Raw genomic sequence first — 20,947 nt, forward strand, 5'->3', positions numbered from 1 at the left:
TGCATTTGCCTGTTAGATTTTCTAACAGGCAAATAACAATATAATCAAGTTCCTCTGGTGACACATTTCCCCACTTATCTTTAGTAAACTGTATTTAATGCACAATGAAAGGGTTAGCGCAGCAATTTAAAAAGCCACCCCGCTGTCATGTTTAGAAGCTATAAAAACATACCACTGGAGCCTAGACATTCCACAGAGGAAACGGACCAGCACCTATAGAGGTGTAGGTGTTCTGCACAGAGGCCCAGAAAATAAGGTAAAGCACTGTCAGAAGATACTTGTTTCACCATGTTCCTTGAACTAAAGATGAAGGGAGGGGTAAGTCCATGACATGTATTAAGATGGAAATAACATAAAAGTTAGGGGAAATAAAAAGTGAAAGAGTCAAATGACAATTCATAGGACAGATAAGACAACACAGTATAAAAAAGAAAAAAAAAAAATCTTGAAAACCCAAAAGAAACATTTCTAGAGTTGAAAGGAATGCATTTTATATGCATTAAGTCACATGTGTGGAAAACCCACATTTAAAAAAAAAAAAAGTCTTAGCCAAAGGAATATAAAGTTACTCTATTGTCTGTTAAATTTAACAAACTTTTTTTTTAAAGCTTCAATAAACACAGATTCCTCCTATAAAAAAAAAACTTGCAATACTGGCTATAAATACATAAGCATTCCGCACAAAAACTATAGTCAGTCTTAAACCTGTAATGTTTCTTCTTAGAATTTTGTGGCTTCTGTTTTTCTTGTAACTTTGGTTTTTCTTCTAAGAGGTTCTTATGCATGTGGATTCTTTAGAAGCTGCAGCTGTATCAAATAAGGATCTTTTTCTTCAGAAAGTAGCATTTAAAGAGCTACAAAGGAGGGAAAGCACATTAGGCTTTAGGGCTACGTTTTCTCTTGTTGAGGATGAGATCTTCTTATTCCACCTCCAGGAAGTATTTAGTGCACTGTTATTTAAGTGTGCTGTTAAAGGATCCAGAAAGGGGAGAATGACCATAAGCTGTGTTTAATTCTTTAGTTTCATATAAGTTTTTGAAAGACTTGACGCAAGTTTTTGAAAGATTTATTTGCTGTTAAAAAGAAAAAAAACTTCCAGGGGATAAAAGTACCTTCATTTGGAATAAAAGCAAAAATCTGTATGTTTTCTTTTAAATTCTTTGACCCTCAATTATTTAAAAATGATCAGTAAATACTCCCTCTTGTCCCAGAAGAACAAGCTCTGTGTAAGAAAGCTGTAATAGTGCAATGATTCAGTTTATAAACAATGGCCACGAAACGCTTCACTGTTCAGCCTCAGAAATTGATTTAATTGAATTAGCTTTCTAGATTTTTAGCTTAGTCTCCTTCCTATTGTGAGTTCTCCAAATTTTAACAATAATCAGTGGTACCAAAAAAAACTGGTTGCTTTGACAAAAAACTGGTTGCTTGACAATAGCAAACCATATTGCCACATGAGAACAAAGTGAATGCTAGATGAAGTTTTCAGAGTGCTCCAGACCAACTGAGTTTTGCTTTAGACAAAGAGCCACAGATAAATGATGTTACACAGTGAAATCTGCATCTCCTAGTTCCCAAGAACTTTTCAAACACATCTCATTTGGCTATTTGACAAGTTGTGGCTCTGTATTTTTATTAAGTAACTCAATAAAACAACCATGTGATCAGAAAATGAATTAGAAATTAAAAAAAAAATTAAAATGATTAAGAATTAAAAAGAAAACAAAGAATACTAATTATATTTTTAAAATTTGTGTAGACTGATCACTTGAGAAATTAGAAGGGATTTTTACATGCTAGTTTAGTATTAAAACTCATCATCATTGTGGTCATTTAAAAGTTTGATGAGTGATGTTAAATGATTGTGTAAATTATAGCTGAAAAAGGGAGCTAGACAGTATCAATGCTTCGGGTGAATAAGTTGGAATTATATGCCAACTGAAATTAAGAATGGAGAAATGAATGATACTGTATACCCCACAGTTTGAAATAAAAGAAAAATAAAAAAGGATGAAGCAGGGGAGTATCTTTTAAAATAAAAGCAAAACGTACCATTGGTTGGGTGTCGAGCAAATGAGATAGAAAACCTTTTAACAGCAGAACCGCGTGTGGCGTCTGAGAAAGAGAAAAACAGGTACCTGAAATTCGTAACAGCTACCAAAAGAAGAACACTTAAAAAAAGAGGGAAAAAACAAATATATAAGGAGGTTAGGATTAAGTGACATGCAGAAGGGAATGAGAGAGGGTACTGGTTAAAAGTAAAATGGCTTGATGATAGAGGCAAAGTGTTTAATGAAATATATAAAAGAAAGAAAAGCAGGATGAGCCAGCAATTCTGGTAAATCCACGTTTTACTGACTTAAGCAAATTTGTGGATACATGAGAAAAAGTTTTAAATAAAGCTAATCCTGAAAGGGCTAATAAACACTCCTATTAACAGAAGGCACAAGCTTCCACGAGCCTCAAAAGACAATCTGAATATTAACACTTAAGGTATTTTAACAAGAGTGAGAGGCTCTCCAACTAGGGATTCTAAAACATTCTCATGCTATGTTTATTTTTATAAAAATATTGCCAAAATATTTTCTTCTACTTATAAACATTCCGTTCACTTTATTTCATTTAGATCACTATCAGTAAGTAAAATGAGGGATAACAATGAACAAAAGTTTAAAAGATCAAAGAAAGACTTATTCTTTATAATATGGCTTACCGACTGTCTAAAAGACCAATACATATGATGCAGTTCTAAATTTCACATTTCAACAAACTATTCATTGAGTAAGTACTGTGTATCTAACTACAATTAACTCTTTGATGAAACACGGATCCAAGCTATGGGTAAGACAGCAGTGATTGTCATTTAGGCGCTAGGTGTCATCAAAGGGTACTAGGATTCCAGTTGAATCAGTCAGTGGACTTAGGCTTGCCTTTGAGAAGTACTGTATGCTCATGGGTGTGTGCATGGGTGTCTATATGAATCTGTGTGTGCATGTGTGCACATACCATCTATGCAGCCAGAAGAAGTCAGCTTTTTACGATGAGTACGAGCATAATCCTGTAGGTTAGGTGCGCTTGAAGAACCCCCGAGCACCGAGGTGCTAAACAGGCCCGCACAGTGAGACCCTGATGGGAGTTAGAGAAAATACATACACAACGGGTGTTCTTCCATTCACATTGGGAATTCATGCAGCATGCAATAACATGGCTCTTACCACACTTATCTGGCAGTGCCTTGAATAGACTTACAATTCGCTCGTAATGTCAACTTCAAAATAATCACCACTACCATTTGTCATATGTACAAATGAGGGTATTTAACACTGGATAAAATGTTGCCTTTGAGAAAAATAATATATCTACCCCATAATTAGACATATACATATTAAAAGTATTAAAAATACTACTAGGAATTAATTTAGGTTGGTAAGGGATTCTGTCAGTTTGCATGAACAGGTCATATAAGAAACCTCTCCTAGCACAAATCTAGTCATAATAGATCAATATTTTTTAATGTATGTCTATAAATGAAGAATCTTTTCTGATACCCTGAGTTAAGAATCATCAATGTATGTTATGAAATAAAGCAAATTAAAGCTTACTAATCTGTGAGAAGACCATTTGAGAACAATTCCTTGTAGGTCATCCAGGCCAAAATCACCTTAAATTTCTAATACTTAAATGACTTCAGATCTTAAGTAATAAGACCCCAGAAAACACATTATTAGCAAATAAAACACAGTCAGTATAAACTGATGCTTAATTTGTAGCAAAAATCTTTATACCCAAGGAAAACTTCTACCACTTGGTAAAGTTTAAATAAATTTCTATCAAATACATTATGATACATAAAGGAAGACAATGTGGGAATATTAAAAGCTATCAACATAAGCTATATGTAATTAACTAAAGAAGATCCTCGAGTAAATAGGCATCAACAAACAGTTCATATACTTAATATGTAGATCAAAGTACATAAATAGTTGAACCTTATTTATGTTTTTATTAAACCTGTTTAGACAACTATTTATAGAGAAAATACTATGCCATTATGTTTATCAACAATGAGCTTAAAACTAGTAAGTTTAGAAAGGTCTTTTTCAATGTTGCTTTGCAACACTATTTGCAAAGAACCAATTATGTTCTATAGGTCAATAATGACTAACAACTGCCCCTATGCATTAGTTTTGCTTTGGTTTTCCTTAGGAGATAATCAAAAGGAAAAATTAATACACCGAGAAAGGGTTTAAAACATTCCCCACTTAAAAAAAATTTTTTTTTTATCAGAAAAGAAAGTTTTTTTTTTTTTCTTTTTAGTAGGCAATAGCATATTTACAATTTTATCAACTGGGAAAAATGATGTTTCCTTCCTAAATTAAAATATTTTGGGATTTTAATTTATAGAATACAAGATTAAAAACTAGCATTGGCAATTGGACTAAGTAGTTTACACTGCGGATAGTCAAAACAGTTATAAATCAAATTAAATGCTATTTCTTGTTCATTTTATTGACACTTTACTATACACTTTGAGTTGGACAACTTAACATTTTTCAATTAGTATACGTTAAATAAAAACTAAAGCATAGCATTTGGTCATGCTTTCATCACTGAAGAGTTTTACATGTGTGCAAAAGAGTGAGTTGAAGAAGGTTTGGAATATAATTTCCTTTAGACCACATACCTACAGTAGGGTTCTGCTTTTGTTCCACAAGAGTTCTTGGTGTTCGCAGGTAATTAGCATTTTCAGATACAACCTGTGCAAGGAAAGCAAAATAAATGAGGTAAAACAGTAAAATCAATTCAAAAGTCCATACTTCATTTGCAGCCTGTTCCAGACAGACAAAGGTTAATAAGCTGTATGATAAATATTAGTAGAAATACATAAAACATGAAAGATCATGCAAGATCCCCTTCTGAAGGGAGTCCATTTCATATGAAGTCCTTGCAATGAAGTGGTGCGAAGCAGGCATTCAGAATGAAATATCATGTATGAAATAAGACAGATGAAAAGAAACAATTAATAGATTGATATAATTTCACTCTTAAAAGAAGCCAAATGCCCACTCTTAAACAGCTCCTGTATTTGAAGGGGGGAAAAACAATCACAAACAAAAGAAAAGACAGACAAAGACTGTTGAGGTCACCATACAATTACTGATCCATGCATGGGCTTTATCAGAGTAACCTTTAAATATTCACAGCCTTAATGGATACCATAATCCCTTTTCCTATAATCAAATGCATTCTATTTCCAAAAGGAAATTGCTGAAATTCTTGGAAAAGTCATGTGTAACAGCAGACCTTCCATTCTTAAAACAAAAAAAACAAAAAAAATCCTAGTATTTTAAATTTCCAAATGTCATCACAGAAAGTCCTTCTGAAGTCCTTTTATTTTGACCCATATTACTGATGGGCACCTATACATTGCATCCTCATATAAAGAGAGCATTAAAATATTATACAACTCAAAAAACCCCCACTGTATGTATCCCTTAGATACTTCCAGATAATGGAATAGTGAGGGAGAGAACAATTAATATTAGGTATACCCTGTTAATTAACACAGGACCACATAAATTTTGATATTTTAAGAAAATGTTTATATTCTCAGCAAATTCCAAATGGAATCTAATTTTTCAATTATGGGGGAAAAGGTTATTAAATTTTCTTACCATCAAATTACATAATTTTGTTTCCGAATGTTTTAAAGGACAACCATGCCAAAAAAGATTTCTTTCCTTTTTAAAATTTTTTATTAACACACTAAAGTTCCAGGAATGTAAAATTTATTGATTAATTTTTAAATCCTGGATATTTAAAACCCTCCTAGTAAAAATCCTAAAACACATGCAATGTAAGAGGTTTCTTTCTCTCAAATATTGTCAGGTATCACAAGCATTTTTAAATGAACTGAAAATTAAAATACAGAAGGATTTACTCTGATGTTAAATATAAGGGATTAGATGTCCTCAAAGATAGCTGTTTGTTGCTCTGAATGCGGGTAGGAATATGTTTAATGAAGTAAAGTTTAAAAACCTGTTGCCATGAGCCAAAAATACTGGATGTGAAAGCCAATGATTTGGGGGAGACAGGGGAAGAAGTGATTTGTTCCCCTGATCTGCGTCTTCGACGCCCAGTACCCACACCACTGGTATAATGCAGCCAGGTACCAGTACCCTCTGGGCTAGACACACTCAGGGGGCTCTCTTCCTGGAAGTGAGAAAGGGGGCAAAAAAAAAAAAAAAAGCAGAGCATGCAAAGTTAGATACAACAGAGCCAAATGATCAGAAAGAAAAAAAAATACAGTTTGTTCGCATTTGTTTATCAATTTTTTAAAAAACTATTAAACAGTAATTTGGGAGCCAGATATTTCAAATATTTGAGAAATTCATAGGAATGACTTAGAAATCTAACTGTATGTGATAACAATTGTAAGAATTACCTTATCTTCAATTTACAAAATATTTATACTGCTTAATAGTTGTCCCTTCTCTCTTAAAACTGGAAAGATTTAACAATTTTCTGTCTTAGCAACTTTTAAAATGTAAAAGTATTCTGCTTAATTTTAAATATTCAAGACATTCTGTGCTATACTGGATAACCTTCCAAACCAAAGCGCTAAAGAATTGTGCAAAGGGTTAGAGAAGTTTCAATTTATATGATGTAGAAAAGAAAACCTATCTGCCAGACACTTAAAAAAAGAGAGGTAAGATGGATTCAAATTGCACTTGTTTCCACTTTCAAGCTATTTGTTTGTTTACCCCCTCCAAAGATTATTTATAGAGTTCAGTAAGCAAAACATGCAGCAAACATTATCATTTACATGTTTGCATGTTCAGGTTTCAGACAGTGAGGACAGAGTAAAATCTACTTGCACAAAATGAAGAGAATAGTCTTTTTCTCTGTGTGTCTTTTGGAAGTACAAACTTCTGATATCCATGGAGATGGTGGACGCTGGAAAAAGTCTTCAAGGTTTTACTTGAATAATTTACCTTATGGAAGTAAAAGTTTAGCATGGCATAGAAATAATCTCTTGAAAGCAACTATTTAAGTATTTATGAGAAGAAGGTTTATAAATGTGTTCTGCATCTTAAGAATTAACAAAGGGCAGTGATTTTGTTGAAGATTTTACAAACACAAATGTGTTGCAAAATGAAGACTCACAACACATTTGGCTGTATTAGTGTTATAAGCTTTTTGGAGTGCAGAAGAAAGTTTAATGGTGAAATTTTGAACAATCTGAAATTTGCAGATTGCTTTGTTCAACAACATCAAAATCACTGCCCTCACACAGATGGTAGTTTAAGTTATATTAATGTCATTTCCCGATTTTCTGAAATTAAAGATACCTGAACATAACCCCAGGTTTCTCATTTTTAAATTAAGCTATACTAGAACACAGTCCCAAATTCTACAGCTGTTAGTCATCCTTTTTTTATAATTAACTTACAATATCACAATCATAGAAACCCTAACTAGTATACAATTTCCATTATAAAAGTACCACAATCTCTTTATTGATGGATGTTTTTCCTATACATAATTGTCAAATTGGGTAACATATTTATTTGAAATTTGAGAATCATAAAGCACTGTTGTTTGTATAATTTGAGGTAACAGAAATGAGCATAATTCTGTTTTGTTGTTTATTTTCTTACCCACTGCTAGTTAAATGTTATACTTAACTCTTATGACTTGGCATATTTCATTATTAACAAAAATATTTTTCTAACTTAAAAGTTGATGGTTGTTTCTAGCTTAAAATCTTGCTCTACACTTTTACTCGAGCATTTAGAAAACATTTATAAGCACTAATCTCAATCAGTGCTGAGAGAATCATCCTATAGAGAATATAGATAACCCAAAACATAGGTATTTGAAGTATAAAAATGCATGCTGGTGTTAAAGATTTACTCAACAAGCTACATTCCAACTATTCAGCTTTCTTGTTAAATCTTATTTTACTAGTTATTTAAATGTTATTCTACTAGAGAACACAAGAATTAGCCTTATTTAATTGTAGATCTTAATACAAAAGGTAAAATTTTCAAATATCTCTTCAAATTTTCAAATTCCTATACTGATTTTTGCAATCAGACTAAGAACTTAGAATTTCACATCTTAATCTACAGTGTCATTAGAATCAGTTGTTGTTGAAACATTTCTGGCAGTTCCTCTCTGCGTGAAATTTATTCTGTGAAAATTATTCTCTGCGTATTAAATCAGACTTTTAAAAAAGTTCTTTATTAGAATAACTTAACGTGACAGGACAAGAAAATAGATGAGTACATAGAAAGGTCTTATTTTACTATGTCTATTCAACTTTGTTATGAAAACTATACATAAAGCTACAGGTTCTTAAATCTTAATCTCTTTTTTAATGGCCTCTGTATTTTAAAAATATTTATTAGAAAAAGAGGCAAAGTTGACAATTAAAAATCTGTTAGGTTCCCAAGCTCCATAATTAAAGCTGTATTTTCTTTTCTGTTTTATTAAAATATAGTTAGTTTATTTTATGAAAAACATACTCTGACACATATACTTACTTCATTTGTAGCCATCTTCCTAGATCTTGGAAGTGGAGACTTCCTGTGTATATGAATTGGCTCTGATACCATAGGTTTGAACAGTATCACAGCACGATCAATTTCATCTTTTTTAGAAGTATGTGGTTCATCATCATTATCAGTTTTAAAAGATCTCCTGCCTTCATTCTATGGGCAAAGAATACAGCATATAAAATTCAGATAAAGCAAGAGTCTCTTATGACAAATTCAACCACCAACTGGTGAAGTCAGTTGAAGCACATACACAAGTAGGCTGATTCAAATGAATCAATATTAATTGAATTTTTACAACAGCCTAGTATTAGTCTATAAAAACAGCTAAAAAAATTCAGAGATATATCAAGTTCTTGGACTAGAGGATCTACTACTGTAAGTTTATTTCCCTCAAAATTGATCTGTAGAATTTATGTAATCTCAACCAAAATCCCAAAAAGTTCTCTTTGGAACATTACTTTTTACTTGAGTTTGAGAATGAAGAAGCGTTTATTTTTTTATTTTTATTTTTATTTTTTGTGGGGGGGGCAGTGAGAGAATCTTAAGCATGCTCCACGCCCAGCCTGGAGCTGGACTTGGGCTCACTCTCACAATCCTGAGCTCATGACCTGAGCTGAAATCAAGAATCGGATGCTTTACTGACTGAGCCACCCAGGCGCCCTGTGAATGAAGTGTTTACTATCAACACTTCTATTCAACACCATGCTGGTAGCACTTCATAAAAAAGCATATCCAAATGGCCAATAAACATATGCAAATTACTAATCCTTACTGGTCATGAGGATAATGTAAATCGAAACCACGACAAGATACCACTATATATCCTTCAAAATAGCTACATTAAAAACAATGATCATACCAAGCGCTGACAAGGATATGGCAGTATCTTTAGAAAACTATTTGACTGTATTTTCTAAACTTGAACTTATGCACCCTATGACCCAGCAATTTTACTCCTCGATGTATATCCAAAAGAAATGTGTACATATGTTCACCAGAAGACTTGTACAAAAATGTTCATGAAAGCATTCATCTTCATAGCTTGAACTGGAAACAAATAAATAATCAAAGTAGAAGAGATGAATACATTGCACTGTATTTATTTATATTTATTGTTGCCATGTAATCCTACATGACAACAAAAATGAAGAACCGAATGGATAAATTTCCTAAACATAATAAAGGAAAGAAGCCAAACCCACCCAAATCTCCCAAAAAGCATGTATTTTGTGATTTCACTTATAAAAAGTTCAAAAATAGGCATATTAAAACATGGTGCTAAAGTTCGTAATAGTAGGTATCTTTGAAGAGAAGACAGGGAGGTTTTAATAGTGAGGGGCACAACTGGGTCTTTTGGAATGATGATATTATTCTACCCAAAACCTGGCTGGCTGTTTTATACTAGTATTCATTCTGTAATACATCATTAAGCTATACACTTCTGATTTATCGATATGAATTATAATTTAGTAAAAAGTTTTACATTGAATACATATTTAACTTTGTAAGGTTAGTGTAAGGATTAAAATAACAATAATTTGTTTACCATGCACTAGTCCTCAAGTAATACCACAATGAAAACCAGAACCAAAACTATAGTTAAGCATTCTAAATACTGGTCTTAAAAATACAAAAAAATCTAAATAAAATATAAAATTCCAGTATGCTTAGAAATGTTGTCTGCCCAAATCATACATAAAGAAATTTATACCGTCTTGCTACTTAGTAGTTGAGATAAGAATTGAAGTACATTAACAGGAAATTCTTATAGAAATCTTATGAGGCTCTAGAACTATAGTAACCAAACTCAGACTGAGAGTTTCATATTTATTACCTCTCTTGAAGCTGGTCTATATCCATAGCCAGATGGTAAATTTTTGTCTTCTTCACATCCTTTAGCTCCTGGACTAAAATGTAATTCAACATGAAAGCGTTCCTCCGAGGAAAGATCCTAAAAAATATTATAGAACATTTCCAAAATGAAAAACTACAGGCTATTTATTTACCTTTGATAATACACACAAATCTAAAACTCTTGTTACCTTGTTAGGATCCTCATAAAGCATGATCACAATCTGAGTCATGTAATTGAGTTCATTGACAACATTTAAGTAATCCATAGCTCGTTTCCACTGTTCATCTTTTGATTCCTGAACAAAAGGTATATGGTAAGCATTTTCTCATTTCACTTTACTTGAAAGTCACTTTATTTTCATTATGGTAGTTTGTTTAGTCCTGAGTGATACCACACAAATAAGGTAAGTATGCATATGCCCAACCTTTCAAAATAACTCAACTATATTTAAGTCTTGATAAATCACTTATGTTTAGGTAAATTATTTTAAAAATCTCTTATCAGCAGTATTAGAAAGTCTAATGGTAACTTTTTAAATAGCTTCTAGAAAGTAAAAATAAAAATCTCTTGAAATACAAACCCACAATTGTATTCTGAGGGTAAGGAGCAGTGAGTCGTTAACCTTAAGTCCCAAAGTACCCACTGTGGAATCATGCTTCATAAACTGAATACTATCCTATAAAAGTAGAGCTATTTTTCCCAGTATCATATAGTCAATGTATGTAATACATGCTTATCAGTAAATATGCCTCATTATACTGCAGTGGTATTTAAAATAATCAGCAGGAGGTGGCATATGTAAGTTCTATTAATCTTACCATCTCTTTCATCGCTCCTCCATCTTCATTTAGATAATCACTGGTCTTTAAACATATAATCATATAGCATCAGAACTGAAAGGGATCCTAGAGAACATGTACTACAAACATTCAAAGTAGAAAATTCTATCTGAAAAGGTAAAACTACTTAAAGTACAAAATCTACAGTCAATGGGCAACAGGGTCTACATCACAGATAACTTTCCTTCATTTCATATGTCATAAACTTTAGAAAAAAATGCATACAACAATTTTTTGCATACCATAAGAGTATACAGTATTTTGGACTTCATAAAATGTGTGTTGCTTTTAAAAATGAAATTTGACCCACAAAAGCCTAAACTTACAAGACCACATGTTGATTACCTGTTAAAAAAACAAAACAAAACCCAAAACCAGCATGTATTCTTTTTCAAATTTAGACATTATATGTCTCTAAGGAAGCATTCCCCTTTTGAAGTTTCTAGAAGAGTAAAGTTAAATATACATCATATAATTTGTATTCTTCCATGTGTGCTTAGCATCATTTTAATAAATGACTATCCACACCTCTAAATGCCCTAATGCCAAGCCAATAAGCAGCTACTCCCAACCTAAGCAACAATCCAGAGAAAAAACTGCATCTGTATGTCTGCCTGTGTATTGGGGGGAGGTATATGTGCAAAGATGTATACGCATTTTTTCAAAATTGGTAAGGGAAAATATTAGCATAGCATTTGAATCTCAATGTGAATTACTATAAATAATGGATTTAAATTAAATACTAAAAATTTTCAATAGGTGAAAGGATGTATTAGATTTTGTGATCCTATACTAATAAGAATACAATCTAATAATCTCTAATTCAGTGTTGCAGTTATAGGTTCTGCTAGGTCTGTTCTAATGAACATATGAAATTAATTAATATTTAGTAGCATCTTCCTGAACACAATTAACATGCAAGAATCCATAAAAATCTTTTTTTTTAATTAAGGCTTATTAAATATATTCCCTGAAATCTTACTTATAATCTTGTTTCCTTAACAAATACCTTTTGAAAAATTCTATTATGGAGAGCTAGATTTTACCCAGTTCACACTGAAAAATAAAAAATTTCAACTGGGGGGAGACTGAACAAGGTTTTACGTATACTAGTTACAGGGTCTTATAAAGATAACATGAGCTGCAATAATGACTTACAGTTCAAATAAATTTATTTTTTATATTAGAAAATGGGACATCATATTGATATTAAAGACACTACATGTATTTACTAATGTGAAAAATAATTTTTTTGAAATCCTAGAAGCAGACTTTTAAAAGAATGGAATTGTTCAGCTTCTGTTTTAAAAATGTAGCTGAATGCAATATATATTCAACAAGCTCTAGTTCTACTACCACTATCCTAGTCCAAATTCTTTCTTCAGATCACTACGAGAGAGCTTCCTAACCGGTTTTTTTCATATCTACTCCAGACTATCTGCTGTCCACACAGCAACCAAAGCCATTTACTTCCCTACTTAAAAATGGCTTCCCAATCTCCTTAGGATTCTCAAGGCACTAGCTCTCCAATCTTATCTGTTGCCATTTCATCCATTGCTCACTATAATGCTCCATAGGCTTGTTCTACTGGCTCCTGTATCTTCCATGCTTCTTCTACCTTCTAAATAAGTGTAAGAGAGTCAAAAAGGAACCATATAAGAGATGTAGTTCTCCTCCCCCAAAACAATTCCATCATTACTACTGGATATGTAAGTTCTTGACTTGCTAATTAAGCATCATTTTTTTAAATGATTTCTTTTATTAAAGCTCAACTAATGCACATATGTATGCAAAGGATGTCACTTTGCTATTCCTTAATGGGACAAAGAAGAAACTGAAACAAGAGGGAAGAACATATGAATTAGAAAATTTGATGAGAACAGAGGGCTAAAATAACTTTAGGGTAACTTTAATATTAACTATTCATCAAGGCTAATACTAAAATAAAGAATCAAGAGATGTAACAAATCTTTATTATACATCCAACTGCCCTTTATTAAAAAGGTAAAACAAAACTGAATTTTCTTTTAAGAACCACTTTGTTAACAGATGTATATGGATGAGTACACCAATATATACACAGAAAATTGAAGGAAAATTCTTATTTTTTGCTTTTTTAAAGATGGATGAAAATATACTTTTGATATATAATAGAGTGACATTGTATTCTAGGTAATCTACGGTTTGGGTGTACTGAGAAACAAGCTATTAAAATTTCTAAGTCTCTTTTGTAAATTCTCACTTCCATGGCCAATCCCTACAATGTCATGTTCTTTATCATTTCAAATGCAAACTCCCTGGGAATCTTATTACTAGCTACCGTCTTAGCTGTCATTAGTATGTTGGCTTCCTCTATACCTTTAACCCAAACCTCTATCCTCACATATGAACATAGTCAAGCTGTCTAAAACTGAACTCATTACTTTCCTTCTTAAGACCCGATCTTCCTCCCAAGTGTTACTTTTATCAGTGAATGGTAGGATCATCTACCAAATTATCTACATTAGAGATACGGGAATCTTTCTTGACTCTTTTCTTTCTCACTCTCCATACCTGTGAGCACTAGAAGGGTCTCGAGGAGAGTGTTAGTAAAAGCCTAACAGGCTGGAGGAGGTTGTTGGTGAGGGATTATATAAAGGTAAGAAAAACGTTACTGGACGCTACAGGAAAATGAACTCCTGCTATGTAGGGCATAAAGCGTAGAAACACTACCCTGTAGACAGTGGAAAATAAATAAAAAGTGTATCTAATGAACTAGCTCCGGAGATTTCTAGGACAAGTACTGAACATGTCACCAAGATTCTTCTCACTGCCTATGATAAACTAGGAGAGAGATAAGCTACAGGGACATTGTCAATTATAAAGAAGCTTGCTGGGTCCAAAAATAAAACGGTTTCTCATTCCCAGCCTTTTTAGAGACCAAACAATGCTGTAATTAACAAGTGGCTTTTGAGAAGAAAGGAAACACAAGATTCTGCCATGAAAACATGGTGGGATTATAAAAACACTTGCTAAGACCTCCAAAAGATGTAATGAGGTGCTTCACAGATCTTCCAAAGAAATAAAAGACTTTCTCAGGATCTTAGGAGTATGTCTCTCAGAAGCTCAGTATTAAGCAGCAAGGAGTGCTGAGTGCCATCCCTCAGTAACCACATAGGGAACCCAAGGTAGAAAATGGCTTATCCTTAAGAGATCTTTGGGTTTGATGTGTTTAATACAGTATATTCTAAATTACTACATTTTGTTTTGTTTTTTTTAAATTACATCACCCTCAACTAAAAATAAACAGACCTCTGGAACCCCAAACTTCTTTGGGCAGGAAGCAGGTTGAAGAAAACTACTCAACAGCAAACATAAGCTACTTTTTACTTTAAAGGAAGGATGACCCAGATGAAGCAATCAAGAACCCAAATTATGAAGCCATGAGCCATTGGAAACAACTGCCTGGCAGTATGACAGACCCCTAATTAAAGAATGGGCAACATGGACCTGGGCAGATTTCAAAATTGCTAGTGACTATAGTGACTACAGTGTACCTTCTGTTTTACCCTCTTTTGAAAAGTTTATTTACAGCAGTTACCTTATGCCTAACCCACCACTGTATACTGGGTATTGGAAGGACAGATAATTGGTTTCTTCAGTTCATAGGTCTCTGAATTAAGATCGAATGCTCTTGAGCACTCAAGGAGTTGTGTCCAAGGAGCCCCATCTACATCTGGACTTGACTTAGATGAATAAACCTGGAATGTCAAGTTTATGATGTAATGAAATAAGATGGGTAATACTGGACAAGAGGTTAAGTGAATTTTGCATATGGAGAAATATGGACTGTGTAGCCAACAGACATATTGTGATGGATCTTATTTTCCAAAGATGGCCACCACAATGTATCTAATCCCAGGTACTCATCTTACAATGTGACAGTGACATTCCACACACGCAGTAATGTAGATCTATTTCCCCATCCCTTGAACCCGGATGAACCTCTGTGACTGCCTCAACCAATTCAGCTCAGTAGAAGTGGTATGTTACTTCCTAAGTTAGATCATAAAAAGTCTTGCACTTGCACCTTGTTCCATTGTGAAACTCAACCTTGGAACTCAGCTACCAGGTTTTGAGGAAGCAAGCAGATTACACGAAGAGGCCTGATGTAGGTATTCTGGTCAACAATCCCAGCTGAAGTTCTAGCTGACATACAGCATCAAGCACCAGGCATGAGAGGAAAGCCTTGAGATGATTCAAGCCCCAACCACTGTCTAACTGCAACCTCATCAGAAACCCAAAGTGAAACTGCCTAAATATATCACAGTCAGCCCTTTAAACTGTGGGAGATAAAAATAAGTGTGGTTCTATCAAGCTAAATTTTGGTATGACTCATTACTAACAATAGATGAGAGGCACAATAGCCAGCCAAACACCAAGTTCTTTCTAACGCCTAAATAACTCAAATTCATCAGCTTCTCTTTATCTCATTACCACCAGCCTATAACATTACCTAAAATGCTTTGTGTTATTGTTTGCTTAAACTTCTCCAAAGGGAAGAGAACATGTCTTTATCCCCAACATCTAGCACAGTGCTTGGTATATAGTAGACCCTTGCTTGACAAATGATGACACATGATCAATTATTGAAATTGCACAGTAAAAACTGGTGCTAGTGATTTGATTACAAATTCAAGGAACCATATTTTTTAAGTAGGTTGGAATAATTTATTCTACTTACATTGCATAAGGCACCATAGCGAAGAATAGATAGTAAAGAATGTACATGACTTTCACTGGTAAAATATAACCTGGTACGGACATGACGTTCAGGAGACAGAACACCTCTGGAATACCTAAAGTTAGTAGCAGACAATGTTAGAACATAACCATCTAGTCAAACCTTAAGTATTGAAATTATTTTGTAAAATGGAATTTAATCTTACTAGAAGTAAAAGACCTAATAGGTAAATCTATCCCTCTTCCAACCACAACTGAGGAGTTATCTTCGGAGATATTCCTCTAACATGAAGATTAACTAGAACTAACTGGGACCTCTGAGATTAGTCAAAAAAGAGTTAATATTAGTCAAGTTCACAGTAAATAGGTCATTTTAACTCCTCTAATAGCAATGACAAAGGTCATAGCCCTAAAGAAGCTCACAGATATTTTATGCTGCTGAGTGATCCAGATCCTCAGTCTGGAGCCCTAAAAAACCTTGGTTGGAAGTTAACTGTTAGGACTATCTGGGTAATCCTTACGACCACCATGCACTAAGTAATACATTCCTGATTTCTTCATAGGAACATTAGATTTGAAGTATGCAAAAACAGACACCTATAGACTTAAAATACCAGTACAGTCTCTTACACAGGGTGGAGTTTATTTACAGTGTCATCATCTTGTGTCCTCTGGAGGTCTGAGCGAATTTTTCTAACTAGAGGAGTACAGTAGCCTTTGGCAATCTCCAGTTTTTCAGCTTTAGTTATACCATATTCCTGAGCAGAAAATACATGGTATTAGAAAAAGAGTATAATGACAAAGTGCTCTAATAAATGCACTGCTTACTTAAAACATTCTAGTAAGAGACAAATATCTTAAGCTTTTTTCTGAACATTGCAAATTTCCGAGTTTACATTTTTTGCAACTGCAAGTATACTATCCTAAAACTTTTAAGTATAATTGGAAATATTTTTTTGGTAGAACTGAAAAAGCAAGTAATTTCTGAAGATGGGAGGATGAATGAATGAATGTAATCTTTATAGACAGTAGTTCAACTCAATCATAAGGTTTCAAATGTAGAAACAATCCTAAAAGAAAGATGGATTAAGGACACATACAGTAAAGCACAGAACAACAGTCAAACCTATGAAAAGAAATATAAATGAAACCATAAGATTTTGTTTATTTGAATGTCAAAGATTAAAAAGCCTAACAAATCCCATTTAAAAGCCTTTGGCTAATGCTTTGAAAGACTTACCTAGTGGTAAGCAAAACATGTAATGAAATCATCAAATTTAATGGCTTCAATAATCATAATTATGAGTTAATTAAACTTACAATGAGGAATTATAACATGAAGTGTAAAGAAAACATAATTGTAATAATAATTCTAATAAAAATTACAGTTCAGAGAAACAGATTAGAAAATGACCTGATGTGTAAAGAGAAAAAACTGTGATATGTGTGTAGATGGAAAAGAGGGAGAAAGAGGAAAGGAGAGGGTAGAAAGGAGTAGGGAATAAACAGGCATACCCTCCCTCTCCAAGTTCATTCTACGATACCTGAATTTAAAGACTATTTCCTGCTATCAGGTACTTCCCAAACAGCAAAAATTCTATATGGATAATAGAACTGAAAACTGTCGAATAAAGAAAAGGCTGACTGATTACAGATGGAAGGCCCATGAAAATAGAACTTCTTTACCGGTAACTGAAACTTGGTTGGTTCAATAGTCTTGCCAACATAGAAGACTGTGAATGGAGTATGCAAAAAAGATAATATATGTAATTGTGTATGTATAAATAAAAGGAAAATACTGGAACTAAAAATCATTAGGTGAAATTTTTTTTGTGTTGTTATTAGCAAGGTATGAGGAAATGGGTGCTCTCACACTCTGTTTACCTGGAAGAAAACTGGCAAAAGATTTCTGGAGCTACAAAAATGGTCTTGAGTACATGTAAAGACATGTGTAAAGATAGTGAAAGAAACAGAGTCCAGATTCCCAAATACGAAAAGTTCGTTAAATAATTATTACATCATACCATTAGCCATTAGAAAAAAATGATGTACATATAGCTTTAATGATATGGAAAGAAGTTCTTGGTACTAAGTGAAGGGAAAAAATCAGGTTGTAAAAGAGTATGCTTTTCCCTGGTTCCATTTTTGCAAAGAATACATTTGTATATGTATGAGAAAAATTGTATCTTCATGAATTTAAGAGAAAATCCTTTAAGAATTTTCTAAAACATTAAAATGTTTTTCTCCAATTGGTAATATCACAGTGACTTTTTTTTTGCTATTTCTGCATTTTCTAATTTTACACAAAGATATATTAATTTTGTAATAAAGAAATTTTTCCCTTTAACACATTGACATATTTTGTTCATCTGCCACCACCAACTAGGATCAAATAATTGTTAGATATCCCAGTTCTCATGTGTAATTACAATATTTCTTCCATAAATAGAACTAATTAAAGTATCAGATGAGGCTATCTGAAAGCTTATTATGTGGTTATATTTAATTAGAGTATCAATGGACTTTATATGGCGAATGCTATTATAAACAATCCTCTGCATTTCACAATCCATAAGTAACTAAACAAATTGTCTTCAAACTTTGGTAAATGTGATCTCAGTTAGGAGAACCTTAATACCACATTTAGTCTTGAGAGGTTCTTTTCTATTGCCATAACATCATGACTATTTTAAAGTATCATTTTTAAGCCAGAGCCTCTATTTGATGAAAATTGAGATCGGTTAAAAAGTGGAAAGTTAATTCTATCACAGCAAAAATATCTATAATAATTAAAATTAGTTTAACTGTTAAATAAAAGTAATAAACTATGTTATATTTAAGCTTAGCTACGATTAGAATTATATAATTCACACAGCATAGATATAAGAATTAATCAATTCAATGTAAGCACAGAAATACATTTTTAGAGGCATAACAACACTTTGAGGTACACCAGAGCATATACCCACTATCACAGTGAGTCTCTAAATCTAAATTAGCATATTCTAAACAAGTTAAAATTTTACATTATTTGACTGAATCATCAAGTCTCTAAGCTTGAAATATCCTTTATTTCCTTGAGAATTAAGTAAGCAAAATTTTCATTTTTTTCCATTGTAAACTACAATTTCATTATAATTACCATAAATACATTTGTAATTTTTAGTTTGTTAAGTGACTGAAAATGCCTGCATTTTGTCCATAGTTCTGGATTTATGAAGGCTAAAGTAATAAAGCAAAATAATATTTACTGGACTGAATTCAACACTCCATTTAAAAAGAAGAAATCCCAAATTTCTGCTACAATAAGGAATATCAAACCAAAAAGTTAGGGAGGTAAACCCAAAGCTGTCCTCTCAAGTTATAATCTCCGAACTGCAGGAAGGCATATAAAAAAACCTCTGCTTTTAAAGTTATAACTTTCCAAAATGTAACTATAAATTTATCAAAAATAAGACTGATTCTTGTAAGCTTGGGCAAAATGTTGTCTGAAGAGTCCAAAGATTTCAAAGATAAATAATTTATCCAAGAAAGAAATTTTAGAGATGTCTTCAAGTAAATTCTCAGACTGCTGAGATCTAACCTAACTGCATCCAAAGACAATTATTGTAATAAAGACTGAGAACAGTTGAGCATGACAAATTACTTTAAAAGATATAAATGATGTTTCAAATCTTTCCAGCCCATTCTCATTTTTACTGATTCTTCTAATTACAGCTTTGAAAAATCCATTATAAATATTTAAGTTACAAGGAGACGGTAAGAAGTTTCTTCAGTGATTTAAGCAATATACCTGAAATACATACATGATACATAGGAGAAATTAACATCTAAAACCCTATTAACATTTGAGTATCTTAAGCCAAACTCTTAGAAATCAACCTTTCATTCCCAATTCTAGAACTTTTAGTACACAGTACTGAGAAAGAAGAGACATGAGATTAAATAAGCCATGTAACAAAATAGACATGATTATGCTAACAAATCATTTGTGTACTTAGCCACTGAGGTGCTAAGTTTAGATATACTGAAAGCCTACTCTGAAGAATGCATATAGCCACCCTAAATATTTAAGACTGTCTTATATTAAGTTTACCTGTTAAAAAGCATACTTTTAAATAATCATTGAAAGAAAGAGTATAACTAATATGCACTGAGCCTGGACTAATGTCAAAGCAATCCAAAACAATGAAAAAAAAAAAAAAAGTGGATCTTATACTTCCAATGTAAACTAATTATATGGTTAGCAGAATTAACAGCAACCATTCCAGGGCGCCTGGGTGGCTCATTCAGTTAAGCACCTGCCTTCGGCTCAGGTCATGATCTCAGGGTCCTGGGATCAAGCCCCACGTTGGGCTCCCTGCTCAGTGGGGAGTATGTTTGTCCCTCTCTCTCTGTTCTCCCCCCTCGCTCACGTGCTCTCTCTCTCTCAAATGAATAAATAAAATCTTAAAAACAAACAAACCAGCAATCATTCTTCTTGGAATAGTTAATAAGAAAAATTTGAATAAACTTTCTTTCCTGAATTTCATAACAAAGATGAGTCTAACTCAGTAACTTCAGTTATAATCAAACCAGCGTTAGCTCAATGACTGTCTATACATTGCTGCTAAAACTGAGTTATGCAGAATTTAGTGTGTTCACTCTGATGATAATCTTAAACTATCTTACCTGTTATAAAACTTTTTATTCTGTAAAATTAAATTTCTTTATTTTTATTTTTATTATGTTCTGTTAATCACCATACATTACATCACTAGTTTTTGATGTAGTGTTCCATGATTCATTGTTTGTGTATAACACCCAGTGCTCCATTCAGTACGTGCCCTCTTTAATACCCATCACCAGGCTAATGCATCCCCCCACCCCCCTCCCCTCTAGAACCCTCAGTTTGTTTCTCAGAGTCCATAGCCTCTCATGGTTTGTCTCCCCCGCCGCCGACTTCCCCCCCTTCATTTTTCCCTTCC

The 20,947-nt window shown here is 33.1% G+C and overlaps 1 protein-coding gene across 16 annotated transcripts in view; it reads right to left on the minus strand.

Annotated features, from left to right (window-relative positions):
- Window positions 1-20,947, minus strand: part of PPIP5K2 (diphosphoinositol pentakisphosphate kinase 2) — a 72,883-nt gene that overhangs the window by 15,066 nt on the left and 36,870 nt on the right. For 3 of the 16 annotated variants that reach the window (XM_032403902.1, XM_032403900.1, XM_032403901.1), the window contains exons 20-29: window positions 16,611-16,738; window positions 15,982-16,096; window positions 10,607-10,714; window positions 10,399-10,515; window positions 8,550-8,717; window positions 6,040-6,213; window positions 4,685-4,757; window positions 3,007-3,126; window positions 2,053-2,115; window positions 173-232 (exon numbers count right to left, since the gene is read on the minus strand). In XM_032403902.1, the coding sequence (XP_032259793.1) occupies window positions 173-232; window positions 2,053-2,115; window positions 3,007-3,126; window positions 4,685-4,757; window positions 6,040-6,213; window positions 8,550-8,717; window positions 10,399-10,515; window positions 10,607-10,714; window positions 15,982-16,096; window positions 16,611-16,738 (1,126 nt within the window). Of the gene's footprint in view, window positions 1-139; window positions 967-2,052; window positions 3,127-4,684; window positions 4,758-6,039; window positions 6,214-6,268; window positions 6,996-8,549; window positions 8,718-10,398; window positions 10,516-10,606; window positions 10,715-15,981; window positions 16,097-16,610; window positions 16,739-20,947 lie in introns of those variants that run through there. The other 13 variants (XM_032403904.1, XM_032403903.1, XM_032403907.1 and 10 more) reach the window with 10 other exon arrangements.

Source organism: Phoca vitulina, unplaced genomic scaffold (genome assembly GCF_004348235.1).
Source record: "Phoca vitulina isolate PV1807 unplaced genomic scaffold, GSC_HSeal_1.0 scaffold6, whole genome shotgun sequence".
NCBI lineage: Eukaryota > Metazoa > Chordata > Mammalia > Carnivora > Phocidae > Phoca > Phoca vitulina.